Here is a 16,720-nt window from a genome sequence, read left to right on the forward strand (position 1 = left end):
CCTGAGTGCCCACACTTGGCACATCACAGCACTCGGCCATCAGCCCAGCTCTTGCTGCAGGCTGCCATCCGGGGCAGGAGGGTCAATCGGGGGGCTACAGGAGAGTTTCCACCCCCGAGGAGCCCGCAGAGCCACCCCAGTCCTCTTCATCGGGGGCTCGTACCCCATTCCTCCCTCACCTCCTTCCACTTACCCATCCCTAACCCTGCTTCCTGATGTACAAAATAAAGGACACGTGTGTTCAAAAATAGAAACTCTCTTTATTTAACAAAACTGGGGGAGACTGGGAAAAGGAGGTGGGAGAGGGGAAGAGAGAGGGTGGAGGAGGGGAGGGCAACTAAAATGATCAGGGGTTTGGAACAGGTCCCATATGAAGAGAGGCTAAAGAGACTGGGACTTCTCAGCTTAGAAAAGAGGAGACTGAGGGGGGATATGATAGAGGTCTATAAAAGCATGAGTGGTGTAGAGAGGGTGCATAAAGAAAAGGTCTCCATTAGTTCCCATAATAGAAGGACTAAAGGACACCAAATGAAATGAATGGGTAGCAGGCTTCAAACTAATAACAGAAAATTCTTTTTCACAAAGCAAATAGTCAACCTGTGGAACTCCTTGCTGCAGGAGGCTGTGAAGGCTACAACTAGAACAGAGTTTAAAGGGAAGTGAGATCAAGTCATGGAGGTTGGGTCCATGGAGTGGTATTAGCCGGGGGTAGGAGTGGTGTCCCTGCCCAAGGTTTGTGGAAGGCTGGAGAGGGATGGCACGAGACAAATGGCTTGGTCACTGTCTCCGGTCCATCCCCTCCAGGATCCCTAGGGTTGGCTGCTGTCGGCAGACAGGCTACTGGGCTAGATGGATCTTTGGTCTGACGCAGTACGGACATTCTAAGCTCAGGGCTCAGGGTCGGGGGTCTCAGTGGACCACCTTGATTTTCATGCAAACCTGCTCCCAGGTGGCCAGGCTGGCAGCTCTCCTGCCCTAGACGGCCACTTTCCTGTGCCTAGTGCGGAGGTCGTGGATGAGGTCCACGATCTCCGCACTGGACCAGGCGGACACCTGCCTCTTGCGGACCCGGGCAGGCTCCCGAGAGCCGCCAGCCTGGTCCCGGGAAGAGGGGAAGGGCTGGGTGGCAGTGGGTGGCTGCCTCGAGCCGTGCCAGGTGCAGGGTCTGCTGGCTGGATGCTGGCAGGCTTGCACCTGGCACGGGCACCGTAGCCAGCCCGTGCCCCTTTAAGGGCTCTGGGGCCGGGAGGGGGGCAGACGAGTTTCCCTGGTGGTGCCCAGAGTGGCCACCAGGGAAAGCTGGGAAGGGCTAGCCTCCCACTAGTTCAAATTAAGAGGATACACAGCCCTTAATTCGAACTAGCTAATTCAAACTGCCCTGGGCCCCGCGGCACTCTCATCCACCCCTGGTATCAACCAATTGCTAAATAGACATACCTGTCTCATCGTTGAGCTTTTAATATGAAAGCTGTTCAATAAAGTTTAAAAGAAGAAGAAACAGAGAAATGTTTCAATGAATATGTTTGTATTTTCCCATTATCGTAGTGAAACATATATAAATGCACTCTCATAGATTTTGCATTAAAATCTGTGTTCCTAAGTTGCTTATCTGAAAATGGGAGGTCTTCCCCTACCTGACTAACATAAGTTAATGTTTTCTAGAAAGCCTATACAGACCTACATGTTTATGAGGCACTTTGGCATCATTTCCTCTCATCACGTATAAGCTCCTCCTTCGGGTTTACACGAGTATTATAATACATTTAACCAGAGACCCATGGTCTGGGAATGAGTAGGAGGCAGGACTGTGTCCCCATTAACCCTACATATTTTTATGGGTAAATTGATACTCATTGGGTCAACATTAACATAGCTAACAGTCCCTCTACACTGTTGAGTCCCTCTTTGTAGAAGAGCAGTTTTGCAAGGGCTGTAGATGACTCGAGACCTAAACGGCTGTTTTCCCATTTGCGTTTGGTGCATGGATCTGTTGGTTTTGACCTCAAAAACCCCTTTTTGTTCCATGAGGTGTGCAGACCATTCCAGTAGAGTGATGCAACATAAAACTGGTATTGTTTGAAATCTTTTCCATGGATTATTTTCACAAAGGGCATGTCCTAGACCATGTGACCCACTGGCCGCGTGTTGAGTAGCCTTGTCCTAAACAATTAGCTTGTCCCTTAGCTTCTCCCAATTAAGAAAAAGTTAAGTTATTCCAGTCTCAGCCTCTAGCTGTTACAAGATTGTTCCCGAGAGAATATCCTTTTGTCCTGTTTTAAATTACTCTGGTGATTGGCATCTACTAAGTCTGGGCAAACAGTCTGCAGAGAAAGCAACACAAAATGAATCTGGATTTATTTTATTGTGCCATTAATGTGCTTGAACCATTCATGGTCAGGTTTCATTTCATCCCATATCTCTTCACTAGATTCTTTCATAACCTCTCTTTTTTTCTCCTCCCCAGCAATGACCATGCAGTTCATAAGCCATCGGTTTCCCGATTATCATGATCCTACCATAGGTGAGTACAGATTGTTTTTTGCTTTATTCCATCCCATCTGGCTGCTCTTTGAGATTTACCCCACTAGCTCTCAATCTATCCATAACAGGATCCCATTTTTACACTGGGATGCACCTTGCAACGAGCAAGATGGGAATGGCGGGGCAGTCGCAACTACCTAATAATGGCTTGCCAAGAGCTTGCTGTTTATAATTTTCTTATATCGAGAGTGATATCAGAGTGACAGTGATTTGGTTGTGTCATGATCATGTGATCGACAGTTGTCCCAGAAATGATGGACTATTATATTGATGCTGATGTACAAAGTTTCCGCCAACTTTGTTGGTGAACCTGTATATATGAGGTCAGATTAATGCAAGAACCATAAACTGCTACATGTAGGACACACAGGACTGTCCATCATGATTTCAGGTTGTTGTATCCTTGATTTTCACTGTTCACCTTTTTCACGTTAGATCTTAAGGGCCCTGCTTCAAAAGGTGGTTAACAGTGATATGCTCTATGTGCCACCTCTTTGCACTGTGACCTGTAGCTCCAAACAGAGCTGCAGCCTGGTTCCAAACTCTTTTCTCTCCTTTCTTCTCATAGTTTGATGGACGCATTTCATGACATTGGCAGAGGAGTATTTATCCTGAACTGCTAGAGATCATTTTTATATTTATAAATTATGAACCCAGCACAATCTCTAGGACTTTTATGTCCATCTAAAGAAATTCACAAAATGAAGGACATGTATAACAGCTCTAAAGAGAACTAAACTAGAAGAGACTCTTAACACACACATTCATTGCACTCAAGGAATAAACAGAAACAGGAAATGGGTGTGGGGAGAAGAGAACTATTATAATCACTGACAACCACAAATCATACTCACACACTCATTTTTAACATTAACTTGTCTATCACCTATCCCATCTTTGTATTGGCTTGTCATAATCCTAGATGGGCAGTAGGCACTACAGCAATATGAATAATAATAAAGAGGTAGAAGAGATTATTATGTTACATGTCTCAGGGTATGTCTACACTGCAGAGTTTTTCCGGAAAAACTACACTTAGGTCCACACTGCTATTGTGTTATTTGACAAAAAGTTGAAGGAACAGAGGGGCTTTTCTGACAGTGGTAAACCTCTTTCTATGAAGAAAAAGTATTTTTCAAAAAAAGCTTTTTCGGAAAAAGGCATGTGTGGACACGGAAGAGAGTGGTTTTTTTTAAATAAGAGGCCTCCAGGAAAAAAGCACAGGTGCCTTGATGCCCACTCCATTCATAGTAATCACAACTGAAAGGCGAGAGAGCATCCAATCAATGTGGACACTATCTTTCAAAAAAAGCACATCGCTTTTTCATTGTGCTTTTTCTGTGTAGATGCTCTCTTTCGAAAAAAAGTTTTTCCAGAAGATCTCTTCCAGAAAAGCTTCTTCCGAAAGAAGCCTGCAGTCTAGACGTAGTCTCACAGTACCACTTTGAGGCCCTAGTCAGAATCAAGACCCCATTGTGCACAAACACATAATCACAGATGGTTGCTGTCCTGAAGAGATTACAATCTATACAGATGAGACAAAGAGTGGGAAGAGAAATAGAGGAACAGAGAAATGAAATAGCTTTCTCAAGGTTGCACACCTAATCAGTGGAAGAACTTGAAATAGAACTAAGCAAACAAACTACTGGACCCTGCTGTCTCTCAAGATGTGCTGAGAAATGCTCCTGCTACAGAATAGGTAGGTACTAAATGGAAAACAATAGTAGAAACTTAATTGACATAGCTGGGACGTTGGGTTTTCTTGGGACCAAGCTTTTCATTCAGCATATTCCAAACCAACTGGAGCATGTATAACACACTAATAAGGGTGTGTCTAGACTACAGGTTTTTTTAAAAAAAAGTGGCCATTTTTCGATAAAACTTCCCGAGTCTAGACTGCTGCCGCGTTCTTTCAAAAGTAAATTGAAAGAAAGCAGCAGTTTTTTTGAGCGCAGAAAATCTCGTTTTACGAGGAAGAACGCCTTTTTTCAAAAGTGATCTTTCGAAAAAAGGCTCTATGTAATGCAAACTGTGCTTTTTTTGAAAGAGAGCATCTAGACTGCCTGGGTGCTCTCTTTCGAAAAAGTGGCTTGCTTTTTTGAAAGTACTGGTTGTAGTCTAGACACTCTTTTTCAAAAGTATCTTTCAAAAAAGCCTTTTTCAAAAGAGGCTTGCAGAGACAATATGCAAAGAAATAGTATATTGTCTGACTTGTAAGAAAACGCTCAGACCCTCCCCACAGGCTGTTCAGAAAGCCAGCTCTAGTTATACCACAAACAATGGATAATATTAAAAGACAGAAGCTCCCGAACATAAAGGCTGCCTAGACTGTTTCATGTAGTGTTTCATTTGTCATTATAGTGGTCAAGAAAGAAATTCATATATATGGCAGCAAGAAACTGTTATGAATACAAAAACGTAGTGACTGAAGAAACTAATTGACAGAAACTCAGCTGGTGTAAATCAGAAAAAACCTACATTGAACTCAATGTAGTTATATAACATTGATTAACGTGAGCAGATGAAGATCAGAGTTGGTTAAAGAAAGGGGTGACTTTAAGTAATCTTGAAGGAGAGAATATTTAGCTGGATCCTCTTCATTCAGAACTCACGTGCACAAAACAATGATTTAAGCAGATTAGGGAAATGCTTTCGTCTGTCGAGTGAACAATACCCTACTTGGTACACGGCATATAAGTCTAAATAGCTTTAGGCTGCAGGATGGGTTATGGACATTACAACTGTCTAACTGATTTCACTGATGGCTTTATGCTGTTCAGAGAAAAAAAAAGTGTTTCTTTCCTCTTGTAAAAGATAAGAGTCTCTGACAGGCGAAGTCCAAAAAGAACAGAGTGCCTGGCTGACACTAGCTAAACTGCTGCACATGGTTACCGTAAATTGCCAGTGACTTTGTTTCAGCAGAAACTATGTATTCAGATATAAAGAAATGGAGGGATTGTTTCTAGTGACTTTAAGTCCCTGAGGCCTGGCCTATCCGAGGACCTTAATCCAAAATTAGCTTCCCGGGGTCAAATTTGTAAGCGATGCATCCACACTGTCAAGCCTGTTATTCTGGAATAAGGGTCTGTGGAATTCGAATTCTGTAGTCCTGCTTTTTACAAGGAAGAATGCTATTTCCAAAATTGTAAGTCCAAAATAACCTTAGTGTGGACACTCCAATGCCACTAATTTGAACTTATTGGCCTCCAGGTGGCCTCTTGCAATTCACCAGAATGCTTCCTGGAGCTCTGAGTCCGAGATATCGCATCCACACTAATGGAGCCTGACTTGGACCACATTCAATTCTTCCCTGTAGTGAGGACACAGAACTTCAAATCTGTAAAATTGGGTGCCCAGCAGTCTAACTTAATAAATTCAGACTAATCTCCTAGTGTAGACATGACCTTAGAGTTCCTCTTCAGGGCACAAAGGGGAAGAAACGTGGCATGAACCTTCTGATGTTCATGTGTTGGTAGCAGGCATTCCCTATGCAAACAGGGTGCCTCGAAAATATTGGAAAACTAACTACACAAGGCTGATTGCTCACTGAATTATCTCTCTGCTATTTACTTACTAGCTATCATGTGCTGGATCACAGCTCCCTATCTCTCTAGGATATATATATGACCTCATATCACCTGTCATGATTACCTCATATTCATTCATGTATTTATCCTCATAACATCCCACAAGGAAGGAAGGTAGATTAGAACAGGTGGTCCAAAGAAGCTAATGGACTCTGCTGAAGAAAGTGGAGTTGAAGGACACAAACTTCAACAAACATGCTGACATATTGTCAGGAAGAAAATTACTTTCACATGGCCAATAGCCTGCTCCTGAAAGCCTGCCCGTTCTTATCCCTATAGTAATTCAGAAAAAGATGATCTCCAAAATTCATGAGGGATGCCAAGGTATATTCAAATGCGGGACATAAGTAGAACAAGCTATACTGTGGCCCAGTCTAAGTAAGTACATTTAAACTTTAGTAGAAGGCTGTAAAATATGTAACAAGGAAAAAAATCAGCAGAACCATGATTCTCTTAAAAAGTTACTTGACACACTGGTCGTAGGTAGCTACAGCTTTGTATTTTTCAGGAAAGGACACACATACTTTATTGCAGCTGATTACTTCTCTGGCTATATTGACTTGGCTATACTTATACCATCTTTATCAGCATGTTCAGAAGCTTCAAGGGGTAGCCGAGTTAGTCTGTACAAGATAAACTTAAAAAACAACAAATAGACTGGTAGTACTTTACAAACGAACAAAACATGTAGATGGTATCATGAACTTTCGTGGGCACACCCCTGTGCCCATGAAAGCTCATGCATCATACCAGCTACATGTTTTGTTCGTCTATAAAGTTCTACCAGTCTATTTGTTGTTTTTTAAGTTCATTAGCATGGATCATCCAGAAATGATACTTGTAAGTCATGGAGTTCCCAAAATCCTCATATCTGATAATGGGCTTTAGTTCACTTCTGAAACTTTTCTAGCATTTGCACAGTCTTTGATTTTCATCATATACTAGTAGTTCACCATACTGAGAGACCAGTGTAGACTTAAAAATATGTCTGCAAAAATTGGTGGACCCCTGCACAGCACTCGTGGTATATCTGCCAATACTGTTTGTGTCTGGACTACCTTCAGAGCAGAACTTATGGTGTGAAGATGACAGAGGACAACCTTTTCCTGTTGCACTGATCCATCTTAAACCTCAGGCAGAAGGACTTGATCTAAAGGCATTTTGAAAATGGGATACTGAAATAAAGATGTGATAGCAATAAAACTTCAATGTTTGGCACAAAACCAAATTACTACATGAACCAAAGGACTTCTCTGGAGGAGTTGTGTCATAGTCAATGTTCCCAATACAGTGAAGAGTGTTTGGAACTGGAAGGTACTCTGTCAGGAAATGAACCCCCCCTCCACAAAGAACTCCATGCATATGCTCAGCAGATGTGAGAACATGGTATGGAAGACTGATCAGCCTCCCTCAGGGTATGTCTACACTACCCCGCTAGTTCGAACTAGCGGGGTAATGTATGCATACCGCACTTGCTAATGAAGCCCGGGATTTGAATTTCCCGGGCTTCATTAGCATAAGCGGGGAGCCGCCATTTTTAAATCCCCGCTGCTTCGAACCCCGTGTAGCGCGGCTACACGGGGCTCGAACTAGGTAGTTCGGACTAGGGTGCCTATTCCGAACTACCGGTACACCTCGTTCGAAGCAGCGGGGATTTAAAAATGGCGGCTCCCCGCTTATGCTAATGAAGCCCGGGAAATTCAAATCCCGGGCTTCATTAGCAAGTGCGGTATGCATACATTACCCCGCTAGTTCGAACTAGCGGGGTAGTGTAGACATACCCTCCCAGACTTGATCCTTGGAACACTGACCAGGACTTGTATTACCTAAAAGCTGGGCACTTGTTTAGCCACTCAGGAGAGATTCAGATGCCATCTGATTAGCACAGGGCCCAAAAATAGGTTTTTCTTTTTAGTAGTGGTGCACATTCACACATGGCTTCGTACACACAAAAATGATTCTGCACTTGGTTGGGAAAAATCCACTCATGGATGGAAAAGATTAGAGGGAATATTGATCTGGACTATTTAAATATAATTGATAAGGAGACACAGTAATGTATATAATTTTAAGGACTTTGAAGTTTATTTTGAATTGTGTGTATGTACTTTGGTTCATGCCTCATTTTAATTTTGTTATATATAAATGCCGATGTAGCAAGGTTGTAAACTTCTGCATCCTCCACAGTTATCACAGAAACCCAGGTTGTGTTGTGGGGGTGCGGAGCTTAATAAATGTGAGAACTTCCTAGTTAGGGGATATCCTAGGTGCTGCTTAAAGCATGGCTTTTTGTGTTTATGTCTTTTCACTACATCATTAAGGCTATGTCTAGACTGCAAGCCTCTTTCAAAAGAGGCTTTTTTGAAACAATCTTTCGGAAAAGCCTCTTTCAAAAGAGAGCGACTAGACTGCAACCACTTCTTTCAAAAAAGCGAACTGCTTTTTCAAAAGAGAGCGCATAGGAAGTCTGGATGTTCTCTTTTGAAAAAGCCCTGTTTGCATTCAAGAATGCCTTTTTTTGAAAAAGCACTTTCGAAAAACGGCGTTCTTTCTCATAAAATGAGGTTTACTGAGTTAATAAAAATGCCACGTTCTTTCGATTTAATTTTGAAAAAATGCGGCAGCAGCCTAGTCATAGGAGAAGTTTTTTGAAAAAATTCTGTAGTTTAGACACACCTTAAGACTGACCACTTATTACAGGCTGACCACAACCATTCCAGTTTAAATCTTCCAGACAGAAACATGTTATTTTGTAAGAGAGTGGAGGAAAGTCTTGCACTGATGTATAGACCGTAATCAGGCAAAATTTCAGCAGTTAGTACTTGGGAGAAAATGAAGTGATTTCTGCTAAATAATATTTAATTATACTCAGCAATGGAAACAATTTCCAAGCAGCAGTAGATGTGCTCATTTTCTGGAACAAATGAATAAAAGCAATTTATATTCTGTGCGATCCCTGGCACTATCATAGGGAGTTAATATGGTAGGCTGGTGGGCAGGGAAGCATGACATCATGTGGCAAACTGGACACACTCCAAGATGCTCATTAGCCATGTGACTAATCTCAAAATGAATACATAATGCAAATGGGATGGGAAAGCAGCTTCCTGTTTCCATGCGATATCGCTGTGTGAGATGGTGTCGACTAAGTGGCACAAGGAGTCAAGCGCATTAGTGCTTTGTCAATATCACAATTTAATTGAAATTGGGGTTGAGGCAGGAGATACTTCAGTGTCAAATGCCAGTTTCCATAAGATTTAATAACATTAAAATGGTGATTTCCCCATACGTTAAAAAATTACTAAGTGGTCTTTAACAAGGCCATGGGATGACTTGGGTAGGCTTGTGAAAGAGGACAAATAGATGACTCAAAGTTTATATAAATGTATCTGAGTATTGGTAATTGTTTACTGTTCTTTATGGCCCATGGTGCTGTCATGACAAGGGGGTGGGGATAGTGAGAAAAAGGGACTAGCAGCCCCAAGGCCTTTTGATTCAAGAGTGCCAGGGGCTCATGTCTGCTGTTAAATCGCTTCCAGAGCCCCATATGGCATACTCTTGGCAGTGCTGAGGACTGCATGGGGGTGGGGCTGAATGCTTTGAGCAGTTCTGAGGCTGCCTAGCCCCAGAACCAACCTTTCCACCCACGGGTCCATCCCTTGTAGGGGGCACGGAGCCAGGCCACTCCTCTGCCTTGCCCAGTCTGTAGGCTACACTGGTTGTGGGAGACCTGGCTGAAGAATCCACTTTTCATGATAGAATTATAGAAGCCAAAGATAGGACAGGCCTATTAGATCATGAAACCCACCGCTTTGCCAGTGCAGGAGCATTCAGATTCGCAGATTCTGCTAGGAATATGTCTGGAAATCTCAGTTAAGAATGAAGTACCTGGTACTGCCTGCTCTACAGCACCACTTGTTTACTTTCTATGCCTGTGATTAATGAAGGCTTGAATCCTTCAATCCCACCATCCTTTTCTCTTAAAGGCTAAACCTACTGGTGGTGTATTGAAGCAGATTTCATACGAAAAAAAATTGACTTGCACTCAGCCTTTTTTGTTTCTGTCTTTTGTAAGATTACCATTGTCTAGGATTGGAAAAGAAAAGAAAAGAAAAGAAAAGAAAAGAAAAGAAAAGAAAAGAAAAGAAAAGAAAAGAAAAGAAAAGAAAAGAAAAGAAAAGAAGCCCAAATTACTGGCCTGAAAGTTCTAGAAATCTCACAGGAAAGACTGCTCAAAAAAACCTGATTTATAGATGTGTCTCTCTATTTATCTAAGGATATGCCTATGCTTGAAATGAAACAATGTAGTGTAGACACTTATCACAGCAATGGAAGTAGTTCTTCCATGGCAATAGTCAATCCACGTGTCTGAGAGGCAGTAGCTAGGCCAAGGGTGTCCAAACTTTTTTCAAAGAGGGCCAGATTTGATGAAGTGAACATGCGTGAGGGCCGACCATTTTGCCTGACATTCTTTGAACCATTAAAATTAAATGCAAATTAACTATTTTATGCAAAGTTTATTGCAAACGGCATACTTTTCATTTCGTCACATGGATGACCAATCTAAACAGGTGTTAAATCACTCTGCCTTTCATATCTGAAGGCCAGATGAAAAAAAAAATCCAGGAAGCTGAAATATGTCAGGAACATTGTAAAGTACATTACATATTATTGGTAATAAAGGTTGTCTGTCAACTTTTAAGTTCAAAAAATATGAACAGGAACATAACACCAAGTATACATGTTGTGTCCAAATATATTTATAACTGATTTAGACCAACTGACATTAACTGAGATTTTACAATGTATTCATCTCAATACATATGGATTCGTTGGGGGGCCATAAAAGATAGATATTGCCAAATTACCTGTGGGGCCGTATTAAACCGGAACACGGGCCGCAATTGGCCCGCGGGCCGGACTTTGGACATGCCTGAGCTAGGCTGACAGAGGAATTAATACATTGACCTTGTTGTGTCTACACTGGGGCATTGGTTAGCTTATCTATGTCACATAAAACATGATGTTTTTCACAGCCCTAAATTATGTAGTTAAACTGACTTAATTTGTCATGCAGACCAGCCCAAAATTATCAGTTCTATATCATATTCCTCAATATATATGCTGACTGAGCTGTGGAAAAACTTCTGAGTTTTTGGATGCTCATCAGAACCAAAATATTAAGCTTGTGTTTTTATTTGGATTATTAATAGCATCTTATTTTTATATATGTAGTGATTATAGTTATTTTTTTGAAGCTGAGGAAGTAGCTTTGTGCTTATTATGAAAGCATACCATCTTATAGAGCTGGAAGGGACCTTGAGAGATCATCAAGGGCAGTGGCTTGCTTTCACAGCAGGGCTAAGTACCATCCCTCACAGATTTTCCCCAGATCCCTAAATGGCCACCCAAGGATTGAAATCACAACTTTGGCTTTAGCAAGCTGATGCTCTAACCAGTGAGCTGCCCCTCCCCTGGGAGTTAGTTGTCTTCCTGCTAAATAAGGTAGCATAGCCAAATTCTGAATGTGGTTCACTTTAAGTATGTGCTCTATTGTGCAGCTGATGAGCCTAACTCAGAAGAATCCCATGGTTCTGTCTCATTCCACCCCTGTCAGACTTAGGAGGTCTGCAGACTTCTCAACCAGTCAATCAATTTAATTAGATCACATGTGACATATCATACTATACACATCATACGGAATCCTTCTGACAGTAAATATGAGAGTAATTTTGGGATGACCATGGTCTATCAATCAAAAGTCTTCAGCAGGAAGAAATTCTTCCTCTGGGTTCTTTTCCACCATCATTAGATTAAAATGAAGGACTGGCCTTCCCTGTCCATTACTGAAGTCTAGAGTGGTAAATCAACAAAAAGATTGCTCATTGCATGAGCTATGGTAGAATTAGATTAAAAACTGGTTGGGAGGAATCATTAAAGACATAGCCAAAAAATGCTTTCCAGGATTTATCATTAATATAGGGTTCCACAACTGGAGTATGTCCACCAGAGCCAAAGCCACCATCTTGCAAACCCGGAAGAATTGATAGTTTTAGCTGATACTTCCACAGGGCTTAAAGTATTTGTGTTTTTTATGATACAATCATTCTTTATATCTTCTTCTGTTGGCTCCTAAATTTTGAAGTGAATTAAAAGTAGTACATTTTATCCTATTAGTCACATGCATCAGAATCTCCCCCCGCCCCCATCAGCAGGACTGCCCTTGTATATATGTCATTTCTCATACTTAAGGTTATATCTGTTGGGACTATTCTGTGGAAAACTGAGTCAACACATCCACCCAGTTTTTGCAGCGTTGCCTTCATTTAATACAAGTTTGAACAGAATTATTGTCCAGACACTGTACACAAACTATATTTCTGCCAGATAAGTAATAACAGACAACACAAACCAAGTAAATGTGCCCAAGTTGCCACATGCTGGTTCAATGAGATGTCCTTCCTTCCTCCATGATGTCCATCACCAGCCCAATCTCCTCTACTCAGTCTCATTCTTCAGTTTCTGATCCAGCATATTTCCAGCGTGCGGCTGATTTTTATGTATGTTCTTATACATCTTCACATTCTTCATTACCTACATTGACTCCTGTCAGCATTCAAAATATTATCTAGTGAATTTTACCATAAGTTATGCTGTTGCCTGCAGGCAGAACAAAACCAGGGCCGTTTGGAGTTTAGTGCATGAGACGCTACACTATGCGTTAAAGTCAGTTGGTTTTCAGCTAAGGCTGTAGAGCAGACTCATTCTCTCTGTATGTGGTCTCAGTGCTACTATATGGGCTTGTGTAATCCACAAATGTAGGCTATGTTTAGACTACATGGCTCCGTCGATGGAGCCATGTAAACTAGTTTACCCGACATAGTCAATGAAGTAGGGATTTAAATTATTCCCGCTTCATTAAAATAAAAATGGCCACTGCGCTGTGCCCACAATCAGCTGATCTGGCACAGCACGGCAGTCTAGAGGGGGATCGGTCGACAAGGGAAGGCTTTGTCAACCTCTCCTGTAAACCTCATTTAATGAGGCATAAGGAAGCAATTAACAAAGGCATTCTCTTGTCGACCGATCTGCGTCTAGAATGCCGCACTGTGCCGGATCAGCTGATTGTCGGCAGAGCGCGGTGGCCATTTTTATTTTAACGAAGTGGGGATTATTTAAATTCCTGCTTCATTGACTATGTTGGGTAAACTAGTTTACATGGCTCCGTCAACAGAGCCATGTAGTTTAGACATACCCCTAGTGTGGTTACTGAGCAATGCAAGTGGTACCTAGACCACAGCAACAAGTAAGATCAAGAGATCTCTATAGGAGTGCTTGTGAGCCAGCTGGCTTGAAGCTCAGAGGGTAGAGGTTCCTATATTTTGCTTCTGAGGTGCCCAGGTTCAAATTTGCCCTGGGGGTGGTTACTCTTGTACACTGTTTCCAGGTTACACATGCACATGTTAATCACCTAATGCCTGCAACTGTCCTGATGAATTAATTGTTTCTGGACTGTGTTATGCTGGATGACTTGGTGTCCAAGTTTCCCAGAAAAAGGGTTTTTTATTTATCTTAATATGAACAGCAACAGCCCCGGCTAATAAGGGGCAGCTGAGACAGGGCTGCTACCAATCAATTAAGGGCCAGGTGAAGCTGATTTAGGCTGCCACGAGACCTTTTAAAAACTCTCCCTGTGGGGGAAGGTGGAAAGAGTGGAGAGGGAGTTTGGAGGTGGAGACGAACTAACAAGTGATATGGAGATTCAGAGGAGCTGAGCAGGAAACACCACCAACCCTGCTAAAGTCTGCAGGGGGAAGTGTGGGCCTCAAACAGGAAGTGTTTGAAGACTCCCTATTCCTAAGGGGTCAGCAGAGGACTTTTTTACTCAGTCCCGACTGGCCCGAGGCATCGGCCCAACACTACATCGTTTTGCTGAGGGACAGAAGGCCAAAAGCTGAAACAAGGCGAGTGAGTCTTATCTGCAGCCCCTAAACTGTGGGATAGTGGGCAGAACAGAGGTCTGGGACACAAGAGTCCCTGTGACACTATCTAGCGCCTATTCAAGACCATGGTACCTTCAAATCTTTTATAGAACTGGAAGAGACCTTGAGTTGTCAATAATTTTTTTTTTAATTTGTAAGCCATCTCAAATATTTTAAATAGAGAAGAGGTAAAAAATATTTTAAATAAATTAAGTCCAGTCCCCTACCCTCACAGCAGGACCAAGCACCATCTCGGTCATCCCTGGCAGATGCATGTCAAACCTACTCTTAAATATCTGCAGTGATGGAGATTCCACAACCTCCCTAGGCAATTTTGAAGTGAATTAGAAGTATTACATTTTACCCTATTAGCCACATGCATTAGAATAGACTTTTCCTTCAAACAGCCAAGACTTTCCTTTCCATCATAAAGTGTACTTATCTTTGAAAGCATTTGGGGTATAATTAAAACTAAATGTAATTTGTTTAGAACAAAGTGGTTGTAAGCGTTTTTCCAGCAACTCATATGATTTACAAATTTGAGAGGAAATCTCCGACTGAAAGATTACATGCAGACTTCTCGTAAGCATTGAACTGTGACCTTTCTGGATGCTTATTCAAAGTGACCTCCAAACCTTTTGAGAGCTTTGGTCATGTATACTGTCAGCTGTTGGATTGACATGTTGAATGTATCACTGCAAATATAACTCCTCTTGCAGTTATTTGAAGGCTGTTTGCTACAAATGACAGCTGTCATACAGATGATTTCTGTGCTCAGGAAATATATCATCTAGTATTTTTCCTGTGCTAATATCTATGATTACTCTTTCTTTGCCTTCTACTTCCTCATCTGCAATATCAGGGCATGTCTACACTACGAAGATCGACCCTCCTCCATCGCCCTGTACTCCTCATTCTGTGAGGAGTAAGGGTAGCCAAGGTGATAGGGGTGTGCTCCTCTAGGTCTCCTGTGGTGTAGATGCTGCAGCTGCTCATCTTATGGTAAGAGAAATCCAGCTACGCATTTTGCATATCTGGATGGTGTACTTTAATCTGACCTACCTGCTCTACTGTAGACTAGGCTTTAGTGAGCATAAGGGGTGGAGATAAGACTCCGCCACCACTCTTGTTTCTTTCTTCTGCCTCCTTGATAGTGGTGAGTAAGTAGATGATTATCCCTGATTACTACTACTCAGGTTGAACAAAGAGAGGTCTTATTTTGTTACAATGGCATGTGAGATTAGTTAACCACTTTGAAAATCTCACCCATGACCCTCAACTATCAATGGGTTGCTGTTCATTGCATTCCTGTATCTCCCACATTACTTTGTGTTAGACTTATGAAACAGTCTTTTCTTTATGTTCCATTTTCCCCTGAGAAAAACGACAAGAGAAAATCAAACCACAATATTTGTCCACTTAAATTCTCTAGACACAGACTGATTTAATAGCGCATCTGCTATCGACAATCAAAAGCAAATCATAAATAGTAGATAGCAACGCACTAGAGTAGTTAGTGCTCACAAGCACCGGTTAGCTAGTTTAAAACTTAAGGAGCATGAAAAGGAAACGGCTTAGTTATCATTACTATAATGAAATCACAGCTGTGCTTAAGTATATTTTCAGCAAAAGAGGCCTGTTAAAGTTTTTATATCAGTGTCTGCCATAATCAGAGAGACTGACCCCAGAACAGAAATAAATATGTTTTAAAATATCAGCTGTTGTACATAAACCCTATTTTTGTTTGACAACTCTAATATAGCAAGTAAAATATGCTAAAGGCCTGTTATGTCAATTACCGATGTGCTTGCTTTAACTCAGGTAGTTCGTTTTGGAAAATAAAATGAAGCCTCATCTCTCAATTGCTTGCAAAATAAAATAATACAATGGGGCCTGATACTCGACAGACTGAAACTCATATCACTTCACTGGAGTTCAACACAGTTAGGCCCATGTGGGCTAAATATCTGACACATGGCTTCTTACATTGATTTACTCCTTCTCTGTACATTAGGTTTATAAAAAGCACTGCTTTATTTATATGGAGCTGCTTCCCATTTTGTAATTCCTAGGAGATGGGTGATTTAACTCTTCTAGTGCAAAATGTGTTCCTACAGAACAAATGCTCATTTCGCCTTTTTCATGGAAGCCCAGCAACCTTTTTCATCTCACTAAATGCAAGGTACCATCCATGTTAATAGCCAGATAGATATAGTCAGCTTGTAAATTACTTCCCCAAAATGATAAGTAAATTCATAGCTGTCATAGCTGTCAGAGCCTCTGATTGTCTTAGTACCATCACAGAGTTTTAAGAATGGTGAAATTGCTACCTGCTATTTTTATATTCCAGCATGAATGTGATCAGATACCTATTAATGAGATTGTTTTGATTAAGCAAGAGTACTTTGTTCATGTACATCTTTGAATTAACTGACACTTTCTTGACAGTAGAGAAAATAACTGTTTTATTAATTATCATTATTATGATGATGATCATGTGTAAGTTTTTGCTGGACCATATTATGATCCTAATAATAATGACAATTAATAAAACCATACCATTATTTATAGCATCAGACTCATAAGTGAATTCACATGAGTGAGTCTTAT

At 41.4% G+C, this 16,720-nt stretch overlaps 1 protein-coding gene across 1 annotated transcript in view; it reads left to right on the forward strand.

Moving 5' to 3' along the window:
• Window positions 1-16,720, forward strand: part of RIT2 (Ras like without CAAX 2) — a 281,316-nt gene that overhangs the window by 78,399 nt on the left and 186,197 nt on the right. The window contains exon 2 of the mRNA XM_006136787.4: window positions 2,465-2,521. Within this exon, the coding sequence (XP_006136849.3) occupies window positions 2,465-2,521 (57 nt within the window). The remainder of the gene's footprint in view (window positions 1-2,464; window positions 2,522-16,720) is intronic.

This window comes from Pelodiscus sinensis, chromosome 6 (genome assembly GCF_049634645.1).
Source record: "Pelodiscus sinensis isolate JC-2024 chromosome 6, ASM4963464v1, whole genome shotgun sequence".
NCBI lineage: Eukaryota > Metazoa > Chordata > Testudines > Trionychidae > Pelodiscus > Pelodiscus sinensis.